The sequence below is a fragment of the Eriocheir sinensis genome, chromosome 32 (assembly GCF_024679095.1).
Source record: "Eriocheir sinensis breed Jianghai 21 chromosome 32, ASM2467909v1, whole genome shotgun sequence".
Taxonomy (NCBI): Eukaryota; Metazoa; Arthropoda; class Malacostraca; order Decapoda; family Varunidae; genus Eriocheir; species Eriocheir sinensis.
In genome coordinates, this window is record NC_066540.1 from 9,967,157 (window position 1) to 9,991,183 (window position 24,027).

The 24,027-nt window shown below is 39.5% G+C and overlaps 1 protein-coding gene across 1 annotated transcript in view; it reads right to left on the reverse strand.

Moving 5' to 3' along the window:
- Positions 1–14,599: 14,599 nt before the first annotated feature.
- Positions 14,600–24,027, reverse strand: part of LOC127006120 (uncharacterized) — a 65,664-nt gene continuing 56,236 nt past the window's right edge. Inside the window, exons 9-14 of the mRNA XM_050875630.1 lie at positions 23,074–23,201; positions 21,901–22,027; positions 21,366–21,670; positions 19,839–19,971; positions 18,477–18,635; positions 14,600–17,819 (exon numbers count right to left, since the gene is read on the reverse strand). Coding sequence (XP_050731587.1) covers positions 17,711–17,819; positions 18,477–18,635; positions 19,839–19,971; positions 21,366–21,670; positions 21,901–22,027; positions 23,074–23,201 — 961 coding nt within the window. The 3' untranslated portion in view covers positions 14,600–17,710. The remainder of the gene's footprint in view (positions 17,820–18,476; positions 18,636–19,838; positions 19,972–21,365; positions 21,671–21,900; positions 22,028–23,073; positions 23,202–24,027) is intronic.

The following is a 24,027-nucleotide window of genomic DNA, read 5'->3' on the forward strand; positions in this document are numbered from 1 at the left end:
GACAAAGATTTTTCCGGCAGAGTCGCCATCTTCGCACCCTAACAGGCTCATATATTACTCATTTCAATTTGATACTTAATTTATGATTGACGTAATACTTGTAAAGTTATATTTGTAATACTTGTAAGTTATTTCAAAGTCGGGCAAGGTCTGAGTGGGATTAATCGCTAATACTATTGCCATCGCTGGTGCTGATGGTATATACGAGGAAAAATAATTGTTCAATAAGTTTGCAATGCGCTGGCTTTCAGTATAGTTTCTCATCGTTGTCAGTTAAGGGTCCAATTCCAATTCTGATCGCCTTTTTGTGGTTTATATAATTGAAGAAAGACTTCGGACTAGTTTTACAGTTGGCGGCAATATTTTCTTTGTAGTATACATATACCTACGCTTTGCCTGATTTAATATATATATATATATATATATATATATATATATATATATATATATATATATATATATATATATATATATATATATATATATTCTCTTCACTTGTCGCCTGGCTTCATGATTAAGTCTAATATTTTCGGCCGTGTTTTGCACTTTCTTTATCCTGTAAAAAAATTATCTCCTTAATTAAACGTTTAATATTTTTGTTAAACCACGGTTGACTTTTATTGGTACTACTTTAGCGTGCGCTCCACCGCAAAGGAACATGTATGAAAGACAAAAATCTATGAATATAAATAAGGCTCAAAAGATGTCCAACATAACATATTCCATCATAGCAAGAAGCTGTGATAAATTATTAATAGGGAAAACTTTCTGGAAAAGTGTCGTACTGCCATCTGTGCTATATGGAAACAGCAGAATCAGACATAGAGAACCTACAGAAAAAGAAAAAAAAGTGTATAAACAGATCTTAGGAGGACAAAAATATACACCCATATGTGCACTGAGGGGAGAGATAGGAACATCGATCACTGATGAAAACAAGAATTATGAAAGATAAGTTAAGTTACTTAAAGCACATAAAAGATGGAAAAAATGAGCTCCTGAAAACTATAGTAAGAGACATGCAAGGAAAAGGAAACTATAAATGGATAGTAACAGTAAATAAATATATAATGGAACTCAAGTTTGGGTAGGCGGTGGCTGAATGGATAGCAAGACGGCCCCGCGTTCAGGAGGACGTGAGTTCAATCCCCGACCGGTGCCACCAAGCTGGGATTTTTCAGCCGCCGCCGAGTGGCTTAAAACTATCCACATGCTGTCCAGAAGACCACCTATCAACCCGGACTCTAGATTCTAGGATTAAAGATGAGCTCCGGGAGGGCAGCATGAGGCAATGCAAGATGGCGCCACTGTAAACACCCGCCTGCGCCAGAACGGGCTGGGCCGACCATCAGGACCCACCGGAAAGAAGCCTTGGACCGACCATCACTATCCACCGGGAAGAAGCCTACCGGCGCAATAGGCCACAACGTAAAAAAAAAAAAAAAAAAAAAAGTTAACAAATGGAATAGACAGTGTAACAAGAGAACAAATAAAGGAACTGACAAGGAAGTGAGACAATGAGAAATGGAATTTGGAAATGGCAAAAAAAAAAGTTGAGTATATACAGACAGTTTAAAGAATCAATATAAGAAGAAATATACGACAACTACCCATCATCAGTGACATTGTTCAAGGCCAGGTCAAATACTCCACAACTAGACGACAGAAACAGACACACAAACAGACAGACAGAGTGCAAGCTGTGTGGAACAGTGGTGGAAACCATCAATCAATTTGTGCTTTTTTTTTTTTTACAACAAAGGTCACGGCTCAAGGGCAACAAAAAGAGTACAAAAAAAAGCCCGCTATTCGCCGCTCCCATAAAAGATAAAAGTAAAGAGTAGCCAAAAGAGAGGTCAATTTTGGGTGGAGATGTGTCTTGATATACTTTTCTTGAAAGAGGTCAAGTCATAGGCCGTTCCAGAGTTTACCAGCGAAGGGGATGAAAGAATGGAGGTGCTGGGCAGAAGAACAGTCAGCATGAAGATAGAGAGAGAGGCAACATGGCGGCGGAATTTAAGAGGTAGAAGACTATCAGTAAGAGGAGGAGAGCTGTCCAAGAGAGCTGAGTGAGTGGAGGCCCCCCCCCAACACGTGAGATGCATACTCCATACGAAGGCGGACAAGGCCCCAATAGATGGAAAGCATTTGTGCGGGGGAGAAGAACTGACGGAGAAGGTACAGAACACCCAGCCTCGAGGAAGCTGATTTAGTAAGGGAAGAGAGATGAGGTTTCTAGTTGAGATTTTCAGTTTAAGGATAGACCTAGAATGTTTAGTGTTGAAGAAGGTGATAGCTGAGTGTTGTCGAAGAATAGGGGATAGGTGTTTGAAAGATTTTTTCGAGTGGATAGGTGGAGACACTGAGTTTTTGAGGCGTTGAAGGACACCAGGTTCTTCTTGCCCCAATCAGAAATAATAGTAAGGTCTGAGGCTAAGCGTTCTGGAGCCTCCAGCCTGGAATCGTTTAGTTCCTGTTAGGTGGGTCTTCTATTAAAAGAAGTTGAGTAATGCACATTATAGAGTCATCGGCGTAAGAATGGATAGGGCAGTTCGTTTTGGAAAGATCATTAATAAACAATAGAAAGAGGGTGGGAGATAGGACAGAGCCCTGCGGGACACAACTCTTGATAAGTTTAGGGGAAGAACAGTGACCGTCTACCACAGCAGAAACAGAACGGTCAGAAAGGAAACTGGAGATAAAGGTAGAGAGAGAAGGATAGAAACCGTAGAAGGGTAGTTTGGAAAGCAGAGATTTGTGTCAGACCCTATCAAAGGCTTTTGATATGTCCAGCGCAATAGCAAAGGCTTCACCGAAACGGCTAAGAGAGGATGACCAAGAGTCAGTTAGGAAGGCAAGGAGATCACCAGTAGAACGCCCCTTGCGGAACCCATACTGGCGATCAGATAGAAGATCAGAAGTGGAAAGGTGCTTTTGAATCTTCCGGTTAAGGATTGATTCAAAAGCTTTAGATAGACAAGAAAGTAAAGCTATAGGACGGTAGTTTGAGGGATAGGAATGGTCCCCCTTCTTAGGCACAGGCTGTATGAAGGCGTACTTCCAGCAGGAAGGAAAGGTAGATGATGACAGGCAGAGGCGAAAGAGTTTGACCAGGCAGAGAGTCAGCACGGAAGCACAGTTTTTAAGGACAATAGGAGGCACTCCATCAGGTCCATAAGCCTTCTGAGGATTGAGGCCAGAGAGGGCATAGAAAACATCATTCTTAAGAATCTTAATAACAGGCATAAGGGAGTCAGAGGGGGGATGAGTAGGAGGAATATGCCCAGAATCGTCCAGAGTGGAGTTTTTAGAAAATGTTTGAGAGAAGAGTTCAGCCTTAGAGATAGATGAGACGGCGGTGCTGCCGTCAGGACTAAAGAGAGGAGGGAAAGATGAAGAAGTGAAGTTGGAGATGTTTTTGGCTAGATGCCAGAAGTCCCGGGAAGATTAGAAAAAGCAAGGTTTTGGCATTTTCTATTACTGAAGGAGTTTTTGGTAAGTCGAAGAATAGATTGGCACGATTCCGGGCAGAAATATAAAGATCATGGTTAGCAGGAGTGCGAAGGCTATGGTGCCTTTTGTGAGCTGCCTCTCTATCTTGGAAAGCACGAGAACAAGCGTGATTAAACCAAGGCTTTTTAGCATAAGGAGTAGAGAAAGTACGGGGAATGTATGCCTCCATTCCAGAGACAATCACATCTGTGATGCGCTGGGCACACACAGAGGGGTCTCTCTCCTGGAAGCAGTAATCATTCTACGGGAAATCGGAAAAGTACATCCTCTGGTCTTCCCATCGAGCTGAAGCAAATTGCCAGAAGCATCGCCTCTTCGGTGGGTCCAGAGGGTGTACTGCAGGAGCGATAAGACAGGATACAGAAATAAGGTTGTGATCGAAGGAGCCCAACGGAGAGAACAGTTTGACAGAGTAAGTAGAAGGGTTAGAGGTAAGGAAGAGGTCTAGTATGTTGAGCCTGTCTCCAAAACGGTCGGGAATACGTGTAGCTATAGGGTGCTGAACCAACTGCTCTAGATCGTTGAGGAGAGCAAAGTTGTAGGCTTGTTCACCAGGCTGGTCAGTGAAAGAGGATGAAAGCCAAAGCTGGTGGTGAATATTGAAATCTCCTAAGATGGAGATATCAGCGAAGGGAGAGTGAGTCAAGATGTGCTCCACTTTAGAGTTCAAGTAGTCAAAAAATTTTACATAGTAGAGTTAGGTGAGAGATAAACAGCACATTTGTATTTAGTAATAGAATGACAATAAAGTCTTAGCCAGATGGTAGAAAGTTTTGAAGAGTCAAGGTCGTGGGCACGAGAACAAATTAAGTGATGTCGTTGCGCAAGTATACGCGCAACATCCAGCTTTGGATTGAAATTTAGGATAGAGATAGTAGGAGGGAACAGAGTAGAGATTGCTGTCAGTAGCCTCAAAAACCTGTGTTTCGGTGAGGAAGAGAAGGTGAGTTTTAGAGGAGGTGATGATGGTGTTCCACAGAATGAAAATTAGAACGAAGACCGCGAATGTTGCAGAAATCGATAACATTCGCGGTCTTCGTTCTAATTTTCATTCTGTGGAACACCATCTTTCCTCCTCTAAACCTCACCTTCTCTTCCTCACCGAAACACAGGTTCCTGCAAGACACACGAAGAAAAACAATAGAACTGCAGCAGGCGTACCAGGAAGCCGGAGAGGAAATAATTGGAAGATTTCTATTCGAAGACGTCAAACTGAAGGAGAAAAAAAAAATACTACACCAGATGTGGAAGGCAAGAGAGAAGAGATTAGAAGAATTGCAAGACCAAGACGAATAGACAACAGGAGGTGCCGTTGTAAGGGTAATACCTCCGACACCATCACATCACATGTAGAGTTCCTTGATAGAGAGAGTCCCGACAACCTTAGATTTGGACGCCATTATTAGCTCTGTTTTCGCCGCGCTTTTCAAACGCTAGCACACACTCTCTTTTGTATTTCTGTTTTACAGTCATACGGGTCGTCCAATGAAACTGAACACACTTGTGTCAGACCTGCACACCTTCCTCTAACAGCCAGCGGGAGCCAGCAGCCAGCGAGCTCTGGAAAAGTAAATAAGAGACATTTTGTGTCTACACCAACAGGTATCGCCAGCCTACCATTACGCCCTTATACTTTACCATAATTTGGTCACCAGCCGTTGTAATGTGCCGTAAGGTGACAGGAGATTATTATTAGCCTTACGATCAGACACTGTCTCAGTATAGGTACTCAGTAACCCACGTAGCCTGTGATACAGGCGTGTCACGGCGGGCTGCTGACGACCTTGAGAGGCGGCAGCGCTCAGAGGAGAGACTTCACCCAAGTCTGGGTGCTTCTTTTTGAGTGCTGCTGCTGTGATGGATGTATTTAACAATACTTATCGCTGTAAAACATTATCGGCAGCAGTTCGGGAAGTCTTTCTATTACCTACATATCCCTTCATCGCCTGACCCTTGCCTGCAGGGGGGTACGCTGCCTCCTGAACGTCATGAGCCTTGATTGATATACTTGTCATGGGCCACGTGGCTGACACACTACCCAGGCTCCATCAATGCAAAGGCACTTTGCTTCCTTTCCATTACCTGCTTGCAGTAAACTTTAGCATATGGAGAGAAAATTAGTGTAAACTAATTATCTGGGGGTGGAGGGGGCACTGATTCCATTACTCGCCGTGCTGCTCTCTTTATTGTGTTAATAACTTAACACACACACACACACACACACACACACACACACACACACACTATTGCTGCAATAATTGTTCTGTGCGGTTCCAAGGTATTGTGAAGATAGCCTAAGTCATCAGTGATTATAATTCAATAACATTTAATTTAATTTAAATACTTATTGTTGATTAAAAATAATAATACAGTAAAATACTAAGGCCATGTAAACGTGTTTCATTTTGCTTGAGGGTCAAAATAGCTAGGTTTAGAGAATACTGTAGGAAACTGCACATGTCTTCAACATATGTTAATGACATTGGTACCCATGAGAATGAAGACTGTGCAACCTTATATATTAGGCTATTAAATAAAGATGCCTAGAGGAGTTTCTAGCTGAAGAGCCGGCCTTCACATGAGCAGATAATAACCTAACCTAGCTATCACCGCTGAAATAGCAATATTTCCCCGCATTTTAAAATCTCATAAACGAGTAATTATAATGGAAACGGTTACCAGAGTGATGATTAGCAAATACAATCTAAACAAATAATGTGTTAACTTTTAGAGTGAGTTGGGTGTGATTCTAGTTTTATCCAGGTATTGCTCACCAAAAGCGGGCTTCTGTTCATTAAACTCTTGTAACACGTCCAGTTTATTAGACTGTGGCCTTGATGAGACTGTGAAATATCCATTGTGAGTCTGTAATAACAGCTAGAGCCCTGTGGGAGAGATCACATCCAATAATTCTGGCCATAAGGGCCACAGCTTCCCTCATCAGCTTCGATGTCTGGACCTGAGGTGAACGATTGTTTCAGTCCTTGTAGCTGTGCCTCTCTCACAGTGATTTCCATACACAGTACAAAGGGAGGGCGGTTATGACAGCAAGACACACACAATGGCAGTGTATGTGTTTGGTGTCATAACCGATGGTTTCCTCCCAAGACTGACTGTTAGCACACCTCTGTCTGTCTTCTCAACGGCCTTGCAGTTAAATTATACACTTTGTATCCCCTCTGTGGCATGTTGCTACAGCAGAAGGCTAGGCAGCAAGGCATTGTTACATTAAAAAGCAGCCGAATCTGCTTCCAAAATAGGTAAAATTATGTTTTTATTACCTCAATTCAAAGTCGGCGCGGTGCTCGAAGGGCCAAAAATGGCGCCCAGCAGCCTTATACACAGGGCCGCCTATGTCGGGACTCTATCAAGGGACTCTAATCACATGTAGAACAAACACATGAAACTGAAGGACAGAAACAGACACCGGCAAGAAGAAACGAAATGTGACATGTGTGGAGCGGAAAAAGAAGACCTGCGGCACTTCCTGCTCTGCAGAGGAAAGAAAGAAGTGTGTGAGGCTGCAACAACCATATGTAGAAGAAGAGGACGACATCATTGGAAAATATTTATTTGAAAATAACCACATTGAAGAAACAAAAGCAACAATACAGAAGTTTTGGATGATAAGAGAAAAATGAACGAAAGAAAAAGAGGAAAATAATAGACTCAGACAGTAAAGAGATACGTATTCAATTGCAATATGTAAGATGTAAAACTAAAGAAAGAAAAAAAAAATAGGGAGTGCCGTTACAAAGACAAAACTCCCGAGCCCCGACCAACAACGTGAGTGCAGGAAGGTTCACGTGTGTTCATAATCCTAAAATAGTGTGTCGTAACTCCGATTAGCAAGTACTGGTAATGCCACCGACAGCGCCGTGTGGAAGAGGTTAGTGGGAAGACCGTTCTTTTACTGTTTATGATAGGATTGTTTGATATAAAAGGCAGGAATAGTGTTGGTTCACTGAAGTCCGTCAGACACCCTCAGCCTTCCACGTGCACGCCTCCCTCAACCTCGTGATTCCTTGCGTATTAAGTACCAAAGTGCTCCCGACCTTTGACCCTTCACACAGAAAGGCTAAGCAGCAGCCTCTGTCAGTCTGCCTACTCAAAGTTGTGCAAAAATAAAAAAGGACAGTTTTACAGTCAGGAGAATATAGTTTGGTTTGGGCGTAGTTACAATGACTCTGTGTTGGACTGTCGAACTGGCCCAAAGACCTTCACCTTCCTGGCGAGATGCCGCAGCTCTCACAAGTCCCTGGTATGCCCCTGCCTGGAGCTGGCATCCAAGCTTAGTCGTACACTTGGCGAGGCAGTGGCAAGCTGGAGGGTACAGAGGAGGATCACTACTGGATATCCCATTGGCTCACCGGCCTAACGATGACAGGCTCTCCAGACTGAACCTCACCACCCTGGAGAAGTGGAGCAGTGGGATATATATATATATATATATATATATATATATATATATATATATATATATATATATATATATATATATATATATATATATATATATATATATATATATATATATATTTAATCAAAAAGGGTTTGATCAAATATGTGGGGACAGAAACTACCTTTGACTTGCCCCTAGACACGTGATTCTACACCAGCAAGGGTCCACAGCCTGAACCTTTAAAAACCATGGCGCCACGCCCACAATTACAAGTAACATGTTTTCTCAAAAATGGTAAATGAAACAACTTGGAAGTGGTTATCCATAGCAGTTAAAGAATGGCTAATATGGGAATGATGGTAGCCATCTCACATGAAGTTAATACTGACATGTTATATTTTATTTCTGTGAATGCAGTGCAGTAACTAATAGTTTCCAACTAGAAAAAAAAAACCTGATACATAAAATTCATGAGCATAGAAACAGGTAGACAATGTTCTTCCTGTAAATTTGTCATGTTTAATTTGGTTTAAAAAAAAGTGCAACGGCATGGAACAATAAATTGTAATGAACAGAGCTACTGTACTGTACCTAAAACAAAAGTAACACAATGGTTTATTTCACCAGTTCTTAAAACCTATGCTTCCTATTCTTTTTAGAGAGCAAGTATTTATGACAGATCACTGCCAGTCCACTAAGCCTTTTCTTGTGCCATGGAAGATCTCAAGTAATTCTTTTCATTTTGACTTGGGAAAAGCATTTGGGCACAAACTCACAGATCGTTTTTGAGAGAGTAAGTCAGCAGCAGTTCAAATGGGGGTCATCGCTTTCAGAAAGTTCTGGAAGTTCTCCAGCTCTGTAGCCCCATCAATATCTGAAGTTAGAAAGCACCAAAAAAATTCCTGACTCACCTAGGGACTGCTGAAAGCCCAAAGACTTCAACCTTTATTGTGGGCTCAGTAGCATTCTCTGACCCTCTAGCAGCTTCTTCACCTTGTCTGCTTGGTAGCGTAATGGCTTTATGCTGTTCACCCGACTTTCTTCCCACCGTACCAAGACTTGACTGTGATGTTCACATGTTGTTTCTTCTTCCAGATGGACACTTTAGCAGCATCGGAGACAACTAGATCAGGCTATGTGCTCCACAAGGCAAAAAAGCAAGTGGATTTTTTTTTTAAGCCTGCTGCCTGCATTTTTTTATTTATTTGCGCATATTGGCGCCGTTGTCAAGCCTCAAAGGGGATGTTCATTCTTCAGTTTTTGTAAAATTAGTGCAAGACAAGCTTTGACCAGTAGATTCCGGATAACAAACCCCAAGTAAGAAGTTGATATCTGATCATAGTTATGCACATTGTATTTTGGCAGCAAGGGGTCACGTTAGGTTATAGTTATATTATGTCAGGTTAGCTTTATTTGTTAGATTTGTTAAGTTTAATTGTTTATGATAAATACATGTGATTCGCTTCGTGCAGCGCCATCATTGTCAATGGTGGCAGAGAAGACCCCCTCATTTCCATATTCCTTTAACAAACTATGACCAGCATGTGAAAATGAGAACAGGTACTCCCTTATGAGCACTAGTTCCCTTGCATCACTAGCCATTACTTGGTGAGAGTCTTTAAATGTTTGATAGAATAAATGAATTTTTCACTGCTTTGAAAGTAGAAATAAAATCAGCACACATCATTGTGTAGTGGCAGACCCTCCTGATGCGGAAGACTGCCCATACTTACCGTAATCAGTGAGTGGAGTACCTCTTTGGCTGACTGGTTAAGGAGTGGCTTTCCCATCTCGCTGGTCGCTGGTTCAATCCCTGGTGCTGGTAAATCCCTTTCCCAGGTCTGGATTAATTTCTTGTGTGTTATGTGACACACAGCTCTAGGTCGTTTGAAGGTACGTATAGTGAAGTGCAATTGTTGGGCAATACAGTAGCTGTATGGATACTTCAATTTTGAGATAAATGCTGAGAGTAGCAGATAGATAAATTTATAATACATGGCGTATCTGACTCGACTCTCTAGTAGCTCACCAGTCACCAGTTGCTTCCTGCTGGGGGCTCTTCTTCGCCTTTCACTTAAAGTCTGGTTACTATTTATTTTAGGGGCAGTAGGTTACTATATCATTTGCAATAAGTTATTATCCATAGCAGCAATAGGTTAGTATACCTATCGGTTATAGGTTATTTTCCATATCAGCTCTAAGTTACTATAATCAGACTCAGCTATGAAGTCAGTTTGGATGGGGTCTACCTGGGCCACAGTGCTGCTATATCTAGCCTTTGGGGTAAAGACGGTTGTTGGAGTAGCTTCAAGCAAGAAAGTGAGGGAGGAAGTGACATGATGTCTTGATTGTTGACAACATTGGAAATAAAAATTGTCACGTGTTATGGAATTTATACAATATTTTGCCATTATTCTAAAAAGTGACATATTCCTAGCATTATATAGACTTATTTAACCCGGTAGCTGCGATGATCATGTTTCTTAACCCGGTAGCAGCAGGGCTCATGTTTCTAAATGGTCCCTCCAAGTGAGAAAAATGAGAAAAAATCACCCCTCACACAAACCATTTCATAATATATATCAAAGCATTTGTGATCAGATTATGTATCATCTATTTTTGGGGGTTTATATCATGGCACAAATTTGGCCCATCGCTGCTACACAGTAAAGCCACAAATTTGGCCCATCGCTGCTACACAGTAAAGCCACAAATTTGGCCCGTCACTGCTACCGGGTTAAAGACCCCTCTAAGCGAATTAATGAGAAAAAATCATCATTTACACAAACCATTATACGTACATGAGAAAAATTATGAAAGAACTGCCAAAAAGAAGGATTAGGACCAGAAGATGACGATTGGACAAGGGTTGGAGAACATATTATTAAAGGACATAAAAGAAGAATGAGATGACTGAATGAAAATAAAATGTGACCATGACCATATTTAACCCTTAAACACATACCCTATTAAATTATACACTAACACATATGGGGGTCCTTGCGGACCCCAACTTTTGAAAAATGAAAAAAAATACTTCTAATTGCATTCTATTCAAACTAAAAGCACCATGGGCAATGCCAAACTTAATCCTGTTTCTGGAGAAAGAAATATATGTAAAAATTGATAAGTAAGTATCAGATTGGATAGCCCCCCCAAAGATCTCCAAAACTCATGAAAAATAATATACCTGTTCACAATACATTTTGTATCAGGCCCTCCCATGCAAGTACTCCCATGTAGTGTGTCCCAAGTACAGCCTGGGAGAGTGGGATGCAGCTGCTGCATCCCTAGCATTCTGGCACCACTGCTTGTTCTAAGACAAGCTGTCAAAAAGTTGATATTTTATTAGTGAAAAAAAAAAATCTTTGGAGTATTTTTGTACAAATGTACATTAGTACCGATGCAGTTCATAGAAAATTATTACTTACATTTGAGGAATCTGCAGAGAGCCTCCTTATACAAGTACAGCACACGTTGCGGCTTTTCCTAACATCTTTCTGCGGACACTTCCTGCACCGTACTATGCGAGAGCTGATATTGAACAACACTGCCTGCTCCATTGCTCCATTAGGACACTGATCATCAATGGGGATGTTGCAGACGGTGGATATGTAGGATTGCAAGGGGATCTGAGGTGAACCAGTTGTCCACAGTTACGTTCCTGGTGGTGTTATGATATGGTCTACGTAGTCAGCTCCTTTGTCAGGCAGTGTCCCAGGTCGAGGTTTCCTTGAGCTGGTGGATCTCCCTTCCCCAAATACGGTATTGGCCCCAATAGGTACTCCCTTGTGTTGTCAGTTATAAGGACAAGTTTCAGTCCATACTTGGCAGGCTTGTTAGGAATGTACATCTTGAACGGTCAGCGCCCGTTATATATATATATATATATATATATATATATATATATATATATATATATATATATATATATATATATATATATATATATATATATATATATATATATATATATATATATATATATATATATATATATATATATATATATATATATATATATATATATATATATATATATACATGTTTTCATTGCTTTTGCGTTGCCAGTCAAACCGTCGCTCTCCTGCAACAGTTTGGATGGGACATTATCACCCACCCACCTTATAGTCGGGACTTGGCACCCAGTGACTACCACCTGTTCCTAAGTTGAAAGAACACTTGGCTGGAACGTGCTTCAGCAACGACGACGAGGTGAAAGATGAGGTTCAACGCTTCCTCAATGACATGGCGGCGAGCTGGTATGACATGGGCATACAAAAACTGCCACATCGCCTATAAAAATGCATCGACCGAAATGCCGATTATATAGAAAAATAAATAAATGTTCAAAATTTAAAATGATGTAAACATTATTGACAATACTAAACGTTTCTGTGATTTCTAAATATTTTGGAGACCTTAATTTTGGGATTACCCTCGTACATATTTGACAATGAATTGATGGGGACTTCTTTGTCAGAGCCACCTAGATAGATTGTTACTGGAGAAAAGACATTGTTTGGTTGATCATTAATATTGAAAATGGATAAGTTTGATGAATATATTTACACCAGTATGAAAGAAGAACATGGTGTTACTGCTACATTTTGTTCATCAAAGAGGATTTGGAAAAAAATCATAAAAGTATCTGATTTTCATGTACTAAATAAGGTAGAAATTAAATACTTTGAAATTAGAATAGTTCAGACATTTTCTTGTGATATAGGTGTTGATGCTTCTAGAAATATATTTTGCATATCATACCCCCTGTCAAGATATCCTAGCCATCAAATGTCATTAAAATATTTCCCCTTCTTGAATCACATAATAAAAAAATCTTGACTAACATTTAAGGTCATTGTGTTCACAGGTAAGTACCTTGCATGCAATCATCGAGGGACAGCTCCGTGGGACCTCAGCATCGACACCTCCGCATGGTGTCAAGGTAAATAAAGAAGATGTTGTTTGTTTGGTTAGGTGGTAAGCACTGCTAGGATCCTAACCTCTGGCTTGCCTTTCAGGTTCACTAATGTTTCCAGTATTGACCTTTCAGACCTTTACTGCATTAGTAATCTTGTATAAGGGCCATGGTAGAGCCAACATCTTCAGGCAGATGATTGTCCTCCGCATTCATTGTGGGGAATGAGAATACAACAACCTCTTAACAAGAAAACCTCAGCGATATTGATCCATCAGAGAGTATGAAGTTTACAGGTAAGTTCATATAATATTGTGATTGGTCTATACACCAAAAATAAATTGATTCTGTGCATTTAATTGGATGCAAGACTATACATTTTTAAGTCAAGCAGCTACTACTCAGTGTTGCAATTCAGGCTGTATATTTAATGCCCCTCCTCTGTCAAGGAGTATGCATATGTTCATCTATCTACAGCTCTGATATCATTTTCCCTTAGTGGAGAAGGGGTTATATACTTTTTAACTATGAATGAAACAATACGGAGTACAATACTGTATTCAGTTTCATTTTTGTTCATAAACTCGACAGTTCTACTTTTAAATAAATTCTGATTGTAATTTCTTTCTTGTGCCTTGCACCTTTTTTTTTATATGTACATATGAGATTCTCTCTCTCTCTCTCTCTCTCTCTCTCTCTCTCTCTCTCTCTCTCTCTCTCTCTCTCTCTCTCTCTCTCTCTCTCTCTCTCTCTCTCTCTCAAATATGAAAAAAAATTGAAGTTGTTTATTATAGAGGACACATTTTGAACAAGAAATATGGTGCAAAATGAAATGTAAACAAATAAATTCAGACTGCATCAAGTTTTTCTACACCAACATTGAAGCATGAGAATGGAATACACTCCCACCTTCACTAGTTCAGTGTAACATGATTGATTAATTAAAAATGGCATCACCTCCTTGTGTAGATTCTTGAGAGCCATCATCAGGCAATTCTGGTGGGATTACTGCATCATTGGCTATGGCAGGATCAGTGGGCCAGGTATTGTCAATAGGTGCTCCATATTGACTTTGGTCTGCATCTTAGCCTTATAATCATCCCATACAGATGTTGTGGGGTGATGGGAGGAGGACACAACCATTCCTTGTTTCCATTTTCACATGAAATAAGGATACATGCCCCTCACACTTCATGACCCTTAATCAATTGCGGCTGCGGCGGCGGGTGTTCAACATGCTTTGAATTTATTTATTTATTTATTTATTTATTTTTTTAGTGATTTAATGATTTGCGACAGAAACAGTTAGCAGAGTATTTCATAGCACACTGAAAACTACCAGAAAAAAATACAGTTGTCTCGTCCACCAGTGTGAGTTGGGTCCTAATCTGGAGATTTACCTGTTACTATTATGTGTTGAAATATATGTTACTACTTTTAATGATTTTTTCTTCTTTGGGATGTTTTAGGGTCTGTTTTCGTCTTATGGGTGAATATGATATCAAAACTGTACATCATGTACCGTTAGTACCGGTACTGGTACCGTACCCTGCCCCTATTGTTGAGTATTGTTGTTCGCGTAAATCGAGAGTTACCTGTACTGGTCAAGTTGTTGTTTCCTGCATCTTTGAAACCAACCATTATATATTATATTATTTAAAAATACATAAGTGATCCTGAAAAAAAATAATGGCAGGATGTTGCTTCTTCAGTATATCAGATTATTCCAAGACTGTGACTGCATAAGAATGGAATAAACAAAGTTTTTGCCCAAATGTTTATTATATAAACTTATATCTAACATTGACTAGGAGCAGGCGATTTCACTTGCAACTCTCGAGAGACTTTAACATAAGATTTATAGCAGATTTTCAATATGTCAGTCTCTGTTGATCGATGCTAGTGAAGACGGGTGGGTGTTCGCCTTGGCGGGAAGAGGTCGATTAAAGAGGCAACCCTCAAACTCAAGGAAGTTCAAGAAACTGTAGCATTTTCATATGTTATTCAATGCCATAATAAATATTATAGATTCATGCACTTTAAAATGTGCTCACTCTAACATTAGATAGATACTAATCAGTATGAAGAATGATTGAAATGTTATATGATTAAGTAGTAACAAATACATTCAAGCTTTTAGATTTTTAAGATGGATGTTTTTAATTAACAGCCTGTTTCTATACAGTAAACCCTTTCTTTTACTGACTTGGAAGTAATGAATTTCGGTTTTGATAAACTTTCTGGGTTACTCTAGTATATGTGGGGTTTAAGTGCAGGTTTGGATCGGTGGTGGGCCAACCGAATATGTCCACGCAATTTGATCAGCAGTGGTGGAATCAGAGTTGACCGGGCAATGTGTATCCAGTCTGTCTAGCTTTGTCTACCTGACTGTAAACACCTCTGTTTTCGTTCGTCCATGCCTTACCTTTCATCTAATATAGCAAATAAACTTCCTTTTATATGGAAATGGTCAGAAATAGTGAACTTTCTGCTCATGTAACGAACAAAGATTGATATATGCAAAAAATTGGGATCCCTTGAATTGGATTTTCGGATATAACGTCATCCTCTTCTCCCAATTGATTGGTAAAAGTGAGGGTTTACTGTATTCACTGATAACATAATATGATCTCAGTTGCCTAATGCTGGAATCTTTTAAATTCAGTAGCTGCTAAACTCTAACATTTGACATCAAACAGACTGAATTTATTATGTGCATTGCAGTGGAATTTATTCACTGCACTGAACTTTCTTCTGAAGATAACTGCAGTTTGGGATTTTCCTTGATTTTCAGGGCAATTATAAATATTGTGATCGGCTCTCCTCTTATAAAATTATGTACCATTGATAACTATATTGACAATATTGGAAGCAGTACAGCCACAAGAATCAGCTTCATCCAGACACACCAGATTAGCCACATAACACTAACAATGAATTACCACGAAGCAGATGACACGCAGTGGGATCCCTGTTGGCTGCTTCTCGGGTTAGCTTTGCCTCGAGAATATTCCCTTCATACCTCGCTCAACACTAGGTCCTAAGAGTCCTTTAGAGAGTGGCATCATGGAGAGCTTCCGAAGTCTCGCATGACAGGCAGCATTAAGGCAATGGTTTGTCTGTGCACTCATCACAAGGATCCATATATCACAGTTTGAGTCACTTCAAGGATCCGAACACTTGAAAAGTTACATTATTGCTTAAAATGAAAAGAGATTAGTAGAAAAAAAGTTTCATAAATAAGTAAAAAATATACACCTCCCATACACTCTTTTTAAAGTTACCTATATTCCCTTCCTAAAAGGTAATCATGCCTGATGATGATGATCAACTTCTAGATCAAAGTCCAAAACCCTTCAGAGAGAGAGAGAGAGAGAGAGAGAGAGAGAGAGAGAGAGAGAGAGAGAGAGAGAGAGAGAGAAATTGAAATTGAACAATAACTTTACATATAGATTAAATCTCGTTTGAAATTTATAATACCACGCCCGTTGAAGTTGTGAGAGAGCTTTGGACATGGCCTGGAGATCAATGCAAGGGGTATGTACTTACGTCCCTTGCATTGAGTTCTAGCCCTCCACTAAGCTAATTCTGCATGGTCTTATATCTCACTTATCATTTCTTTGCTCTTCACTCATTCCTCATTCCCTTCAGTAACACGAACTGTATATTTTATAACATAATATTCCTTTTTTTCTTGCACATCTTAGTGGTTCACAGTTTCAAGTTTAATTCTACTCAGTTTGGTCTGTGTTACATAGTGCTATAGGATATTTCGTAGGGTGTGTCCACACTTGCCCTTGAACAATTGCTGTCATTACTGTTACCCACATATTGGTTACATGAGAGGAACAGCAAATGGACAAATGTTTCTTATCATGTTAACAGCTTGTTTGTTAATATCATGGTAGCAGAGATGAAACAACGATTGTGGCCATGTCACAGATTAGTTACCAAATTTTTTTTGACTGGTGAGCCTGCTGTATTGGTTAAAGCTGTAATTGTGATGTTATGTGACAATGTATGCAACATGCAAGGTCCAGATACCAATTTTGGATGCACCCATCACTGAGACAGCAAAGTAATGGGTCAATAGAGGAGGGTGCCATCCATTGCAATAGATGTGGTGACACTGGTTTGTGTTTAGCACAAGAGCAGACTACTGAATGTTTTACAACTTTACATGGATCTTAGAGGCAGATTTTGAGTCAGTAGTATCAGTGATGTGATTGAAAAAATTTGAATGGGAGTAGTTTTCTACAGTGGCCAATCCTTATTCCTGTCTTCTCTTGTTTGTGTCTGTTCAACTGCTGCCTTTGCTGCCAACATGTAATCTCATCCGCATGATTGCTATCAACATGATAGCAACCAATGAAGCCAACACATACTAGACAGTAATGATGGAGGCAGCTTATTTATGGTGCTGTTGTTAAACATATTGTCAGCATATGTTCAAGAGTATATGTGAATGCAATCTTATTCTAATCCAGTACCGTGTTTAATAAAAAAATCCTTGCCAAGTCAAAGGACTTCACCTGGCAGTCTGTCAGACCAACCTAAAGAAAGATTAAGTAGAAGTAACACTGAGCTGGGTGCTGTTATCCATGATACGGTATTTGCTTCTAAAGTTAAGAATGCACAAAGCTGACTTCAGTACCATTGCACATATTCACATGTCCTTTGTGATCAACTGCAAAGAGCTTGCTTCATTATTGACCAACATCATTTACTTGCAGTGGCATCCATCATAAATATCAACAGAAACATTATTCAGCAGGTACAGTGTGTGTTTGCTCTTCTCCAGAGATTCCTCTGTGTCGATGTTGGCCGACACGACCTATGGTAGTGCTTTCCCCGTGAAGTAGTGGTGAGGAGCCTCAATGTGAGGTACAGAGCCCAGGGTACTGGGCAGATGGGTACGAACCCTTAGGACAGGCTGATGCTGGTGGTCCGATGGTATACATGGGCTTGCTGAGGAAGTTCCCCCTGAAAAGATAACATGTTTTGCACTAAAACATTGAGTAGCATCATTGTTGACTGTCAATATGCTCTCTAAAACACAAGAATAGAATAGGATTTAAGGAAGCTGTATAGGGTCAGTCAGCTTTCACATGGTGGTACCTACTGGGAATCGATACGTCACCATCTGTCTTCCATCTGTAATTTCATTAAACATTCATTTGAGACCTTCCATCATATTTGCATCAATTACATATCTGCCAATTTTATTCAACTTGTCTCCCAAACAACCTACTGATAAATCAGTTCTTGCCTCTCTTAAACCAGAATTTATCTATCTTCTATTATGTTCTATCAAATACTTTGGGTTTTGACTTTTCAGTAGTACAGTAAGTAGTACTGTATCAATTATCTTTATTAATCCCCTTAACTCTTTTAAGTAATTCAGTCATCACTTTTAAAAAATATCCTTTATTAATCTCCTTAACTTTTAAATGCTTCAATTCAGTCATCACTTTAACATAATATAATTTTCATTATATTTTTTCCCATTAATGAAGCAGTGATGATGATTTCTAAGCATATTACAGGATGATGTTTAAGCTGATGATTGTTCTTTTATATTTATATTTCTAGGTATGTATTATGTTACCTAATCCAAAATCTCTTTAAAGTGAAACTTACGTTGGTCCATAGTTACAAACGTATATTTTGCACTTCAGCTTCCATGAACGTCCCTTGAAGACTTTGGAACAGTCGTGGTAGGCGGCACCACAGCCAATCTCCCTCGTCTCAGCCCACACCAGTTGAGTGTAGTGGCCGATCACTGCATGGTCCATGGACCTGGCGAAACAGTTGGCATATTTTTTTTTATGGTCTGAGGCAGAACAAGGGGAAAAATACCCAAACACACACACACACACACACACACACACACACACACACACACACACACACACACACACACACACACACACACACATGTGTATTCATATACTCAGGTAGTCTTTGAGTTATGACGTATGTGACTTATGACCGCCCACACTTATGATCATTTCAATAATGTAAGCAGTACTTGGTTAAATAATGAGTTAACATTTCAAATATCCCTCGTGGCAGTCATGTGTAGAGCAGCTGTTTGTTTACACATTGCACCAGCACCCCCCCCTCCTCCTCTACTCCACTGCCATCCCCACGTGCTGGCTCCACCCCAGCTGGTGTAAGGCAGGATTTGATGGCTCAGTTTTGTAACTTTGCATGACGTTGGGTAGCTGAAGGGTCAACTGAACGCTGGGCTTTGGCGAGGCGAGCTCATGAGGACAGAAGCAGGTTAGGGATGGAAGGTAGGAGGTGTAGGAATGCTGCTTTATCTGTGGTGGGACATTTGAATAATATGTTCTTTTTATTAATGTAAATTTTGACCTAAAACCAATTCAGTTACAACCTGCCTGTCAGAACCAACTTTTAGCTCATCTTCAATTTTTACTGTAGTTATGGAGATGTTACAGGTAGTTTACTATTAGTCTTGGCGGCTACATGATATATATTTAGGCTACAAGGAAATGATAGGGAGATGCACTTGGGAGCAGTTTTTTGGTTGAGAGAGAGAGAGAGAGAGAGAGAGAGAGAGAGAGAGAGAGAGAGAGAGAGAGAGAGAGAGAGAGAGATATGGCCAAATTTAGTTTTATATGAATCTACACATCTCGAAAGTCTTAAGTCATGGGTTGTTAAGTACCGTACATATATATATATATATATATATATATATATATGTATATATATATATATATATATATATATATATATATATATATATATATATATATATATATATATATATATATATGTACTTGTTTAAACAAAGTCAGTCTCGTAAATGTTGACTCCCCAAGGCCATAGGATGTTCTGTTCGGGAATACGTTTATATACACTCACGAAAAATGAATTCTTGTAGAAGCTTCCTCCCTCCCTAAACTTAACCTTAGTGGCATATTTGCAAATAAGGTTGGAGAGAGTTTGCATGCTAGAGGGCTTGAAATGGCTTACCTGTAGCTTTTAGTGAGATAGTTGGGCACATACTGGACCTCCTCATACCAGAGCCTAATTGCCGTGTCCCATACAGAGCCTCCATCTGTACTGCTCCACTCGTAGAAAATGTTTTGGCCGACGTAGTAGCTCCCTGTTGAGACACCAGGGTTAGAGACGGACAGAATTAGTCATAATTTAGATGTACAAGTAGTAAAGTAACAATGATAACAATAATAATATAAGTCATGATCTCATTTCACCTGTTATTAAGCATATGTGTATTGATTAAAGATGAGCAATGTTAATGTGAAAGATAATTCACAATTAAGGTTCCAATAGGATTTTTTACTTAGGGGTCCAAACCCCCTTGGCATTTCTATTGGGGTTCCAAGTTAAAACTTGAGGGTCCTAAGCTTCAATTTTGGGGTCTTATAAACAAAATTGAGTAAAGTATAATGACCAGTGTATCCTTGATAAGAACATAAGAATGTAAGGAGTATGCAAGAGGCCGGTTGGCCTATACAAGGCAGCTCCTGAGGATTGATTAGGGATCAGTGATGGAATAGGATGCGGTTATTAGATGGAGTTAACCCAGCTGATTAGTGGCTTGCTAAAAAAAGTGCAAAGGTAGACCTGTCAGGCCTATTCTGAAAAGCAATTATGGAAGAAAAATCCCGTGCTCTCAAAACCCAGGCACACTCATTACAGTTCGTCTTAAGTCATTTTAGTGAGTATTTCACCCGAGGTCTCGGGTTATCTTAAGCCCAGAACTTTGACATTTTTTATCTCTTTGAAAGTATACACCGTCATAAAAAAAAAGGTGCATTCGCGCTGGATCCCTCTCAACAGTGGCTGGATCCTTAGCCGAGTAAGCAAGGACGCTGTTTATTGGCTGTTGGTGGACAGGGCGTTTGACGTCTCGACTCCCAACACGTCGGTTCATAAAATATTCCCATTTCTTTGTTATTTATTCTCTTACCAATTGAATTTTGAGAATCGTGCTATAGTTCTACAATTACTGCCTAATTTAATGATATCAACAAAATTTGCCTATCTTTAAGAACATGAGCTGTGTATAGAAATAGAAACCTTTTCTGGACCTAGGCTCGTGTGTTGGTCGATGGAGATGTCAGACGCTCCTCCCGCCAATAGGAAATAGGCATTGTCTTGATTTACTCGGCTAGCAGTCTGGGTTATGTTACCAAAAAGAGAGGTTCAAGTGAAGTACGTGGACTATGAGGCGAATCGCTGCAGCCTCATTTTTAACTACTAGTTAAAGAAATTCTGATACCAGTCTGGCGTGTTTTACAAGATACGCGAATGACTAAAAGGGAGTGAGATGCTCATAATGCTATGATTTCGGCCCTCAAGTAATGAGACTACTAAGTACGCAGAAAAGAATGATTGTTAAGGTGTGTAAGTCCAATCAATTGTAATTCTATCTTAAGGAAGTAAGAAATAAGTCTACTTAGCCAGTAGAAAAAAATAACATGATGTGTGGAGGCATAGACTATGGTGGAGGGTATATACAAGGTGTGGTCTTACTAGAGAGCAGCTTGCGACAGTCGTGGCAGTCGTGGTAGTTTGGGCAACTGGAGGCCCAAGCCTGAGCCACCTGCGCCAGCTCCTCATTCCAGGCCAGCTGTTGCATATCTGCGGCAGAATACTGGGGCCCAGGCAGTCCTTTGCTCTCCTCCCCGCGGGCTACCTTTGCACGGTACACGTTGTGGGAGTCAATGATCATCTGCCTGTCACTGCTTATCACACCATCCTGGTAGATAGCGCAGCTGGATGGTGTTGAGCTGCACATGGTGTGTTCGTGACTCAAGCGAGTGTAGTCTTGACAACTCCTTTTAGGGGCCACAAGGGAATGATACGTATATATTTAGAAAAAAAAGTCTGCATCAGCTCTATTTTTTTTTTAACAAATAACACCTTAAAAAAATTGTAATTTCATTTTGCATTTATTTTTTCAAAGTATACATATTTTACTATCATAAATACTAGTTAGCACTATGTTATTATAAGTATTTGAAGTGACAATTTTAAACCTTGAGGAATAAAATAAGCAATGGCTTGCCTTGTCTGAGGGACTTTCGGTGGAGGGGGAGTTGTGGTTGTTGTGGTGGTAGTTGTGGTGGTGGCGACAGTCAGGTTGTAACTCCAGTAGCTGTCGTAAGCCTGGTGCCGGTGGCTGCTTCTGCCATCTGTAGTTAAAGGAAAGGCGATGAGCTCACACTCATAAAATATCATCATAAAAGACCTGCATATTTCTTTTGCATATGAGTCCACTTTTTTAAATTGTGATGTTTATCGACAGCAGTCAGACTTTCTATGTATGTTTGAAATAAGATATATGTTTGTTTTATTATGTAGACTATTAGACATCAACAATGGTGGCAGCGGTTAGGTAGGCAGTGGGTGAGTAGTAAGCGTGCGGGCGTGGTGTTCTGGAGGACCTTGGTTCAAGTCCTGCCCGCCAGTACAAACTCGATTTTCAGTCATCGCTGAGTGGCTTAAGACTACCCACATGCTGTACTGACCACCCATGAACCTAGCTTAGATTATATATATATATATATATATATATATATATATATATATATATATATATATATATATATATATATATATATATATATATATATATATATATATATATATATATATATATATATATATATATATATATATATATATATATATATATATATATATATATATATATATATATATATATATATATATATATATATATATATATATATATATATATATATATATATATATATATATATATATACTTGTTTCTAGGTGACTGCAATCTTCCACAGGTGATAGTTAAGCGTTTTGGTGTAAGCTCTTATTGACGCGTGAGTGAAAACTTTCTATGTACTAAATTGTGATCACCTGCGGAACCTGCTCATATTTGTATTCCACTTGAAATCCCTTTAGTACTAACGTGTAGGATCCCATTGCCCTAATGCATATGATGCCAACAATTCCTTCTGTCCCTTATGATTCAGCTCTTTTAGATCAAGAATGATTTTTTTGTGTGTTACATGTATCAAAGGTGCATAGTTTACTTGCTGCTGTAATAATTTTAAATATTAATATCTCGGTGACAGGAATAAGCTGATGCCATTCAGTTTGTCAGCATCACCTCGGATCTGATCGCATGTGAACTCTGTCGTTGGGGTACTCAATGTTCATGGAAATCTCATCTACTGAACTTTCTAGCATACAGTCTTACCTATTGCTGAGGTCTCCCAAGTGCACATCACTCTGGCAGAACGGTTTCTAAATGTGTTGAGGACCACGTCAACTGTGGCATGGTGGGAAGAGGTAAGGGCCAGGCTGGGGCCTTCTCGTCCACAGTACCTAAGGGAAGAGTTTTTTCCAGCATACAGGTGGTAGAAAAGGATATTGATGTGGTCTGATCACCTACAGCAAACTGACAACTTGTCAGTTTTGTTGAAGAAAAATCTAAGGATAATGCAGTAACATACCCAGCATAAGAACAGTTTCTAAGTATATAAATGAATATTATGATGTATGATTATCTCATTTTCATGTTTGACATTAGAGTATAGAGCTGAAGTTTTAATAACGCTCATAAATTTAAAAAGAATACAAAGAAAGCTGAAAAGTTTCAAATGTTTGCTACTAAACGGGCATGCCTACCTTTAGTTGATCTAGCTAGGAAATTTTTAATCTAGTAGCCTTATAAAGATAAAATGAAAAAAGGAGGATATGGTTATGCCACTGGAATTAAGGAAAAAGTAAATGAATATATCACTGATGAGAAAATTAATTCTAGAGGAAAAATTTAAAGAGGGATAAAAGTTAAAAGAAAACTGAATTCTTTTACACAACCTTCGCTGAGTGAAATGCATTCTGATTCAGCCATGTGCGTTGCATTCTGATTCAGCCATGTGCGTTGCATTCTGATTCAGCCATGGGTGTTACTGATCCACCATTATTTAAGGGTTCATTTATTAAATGATTTTAAAAGGTGGGATACCGCAAGGTTGACTCGCTCTTGTAAAAATCCAAATATGTAAGAACTTAATGGGTTTCACACATTCAAGAACTACTTGCCGAACTGTGCCGAACTTGAAATCAAGCTGAATCTTGGAAAAATGGCTTTGAATGGGGCTAGCTCTAGTCAGCACCAATCTTGCTGAAAGTAATAGGATGCATAATG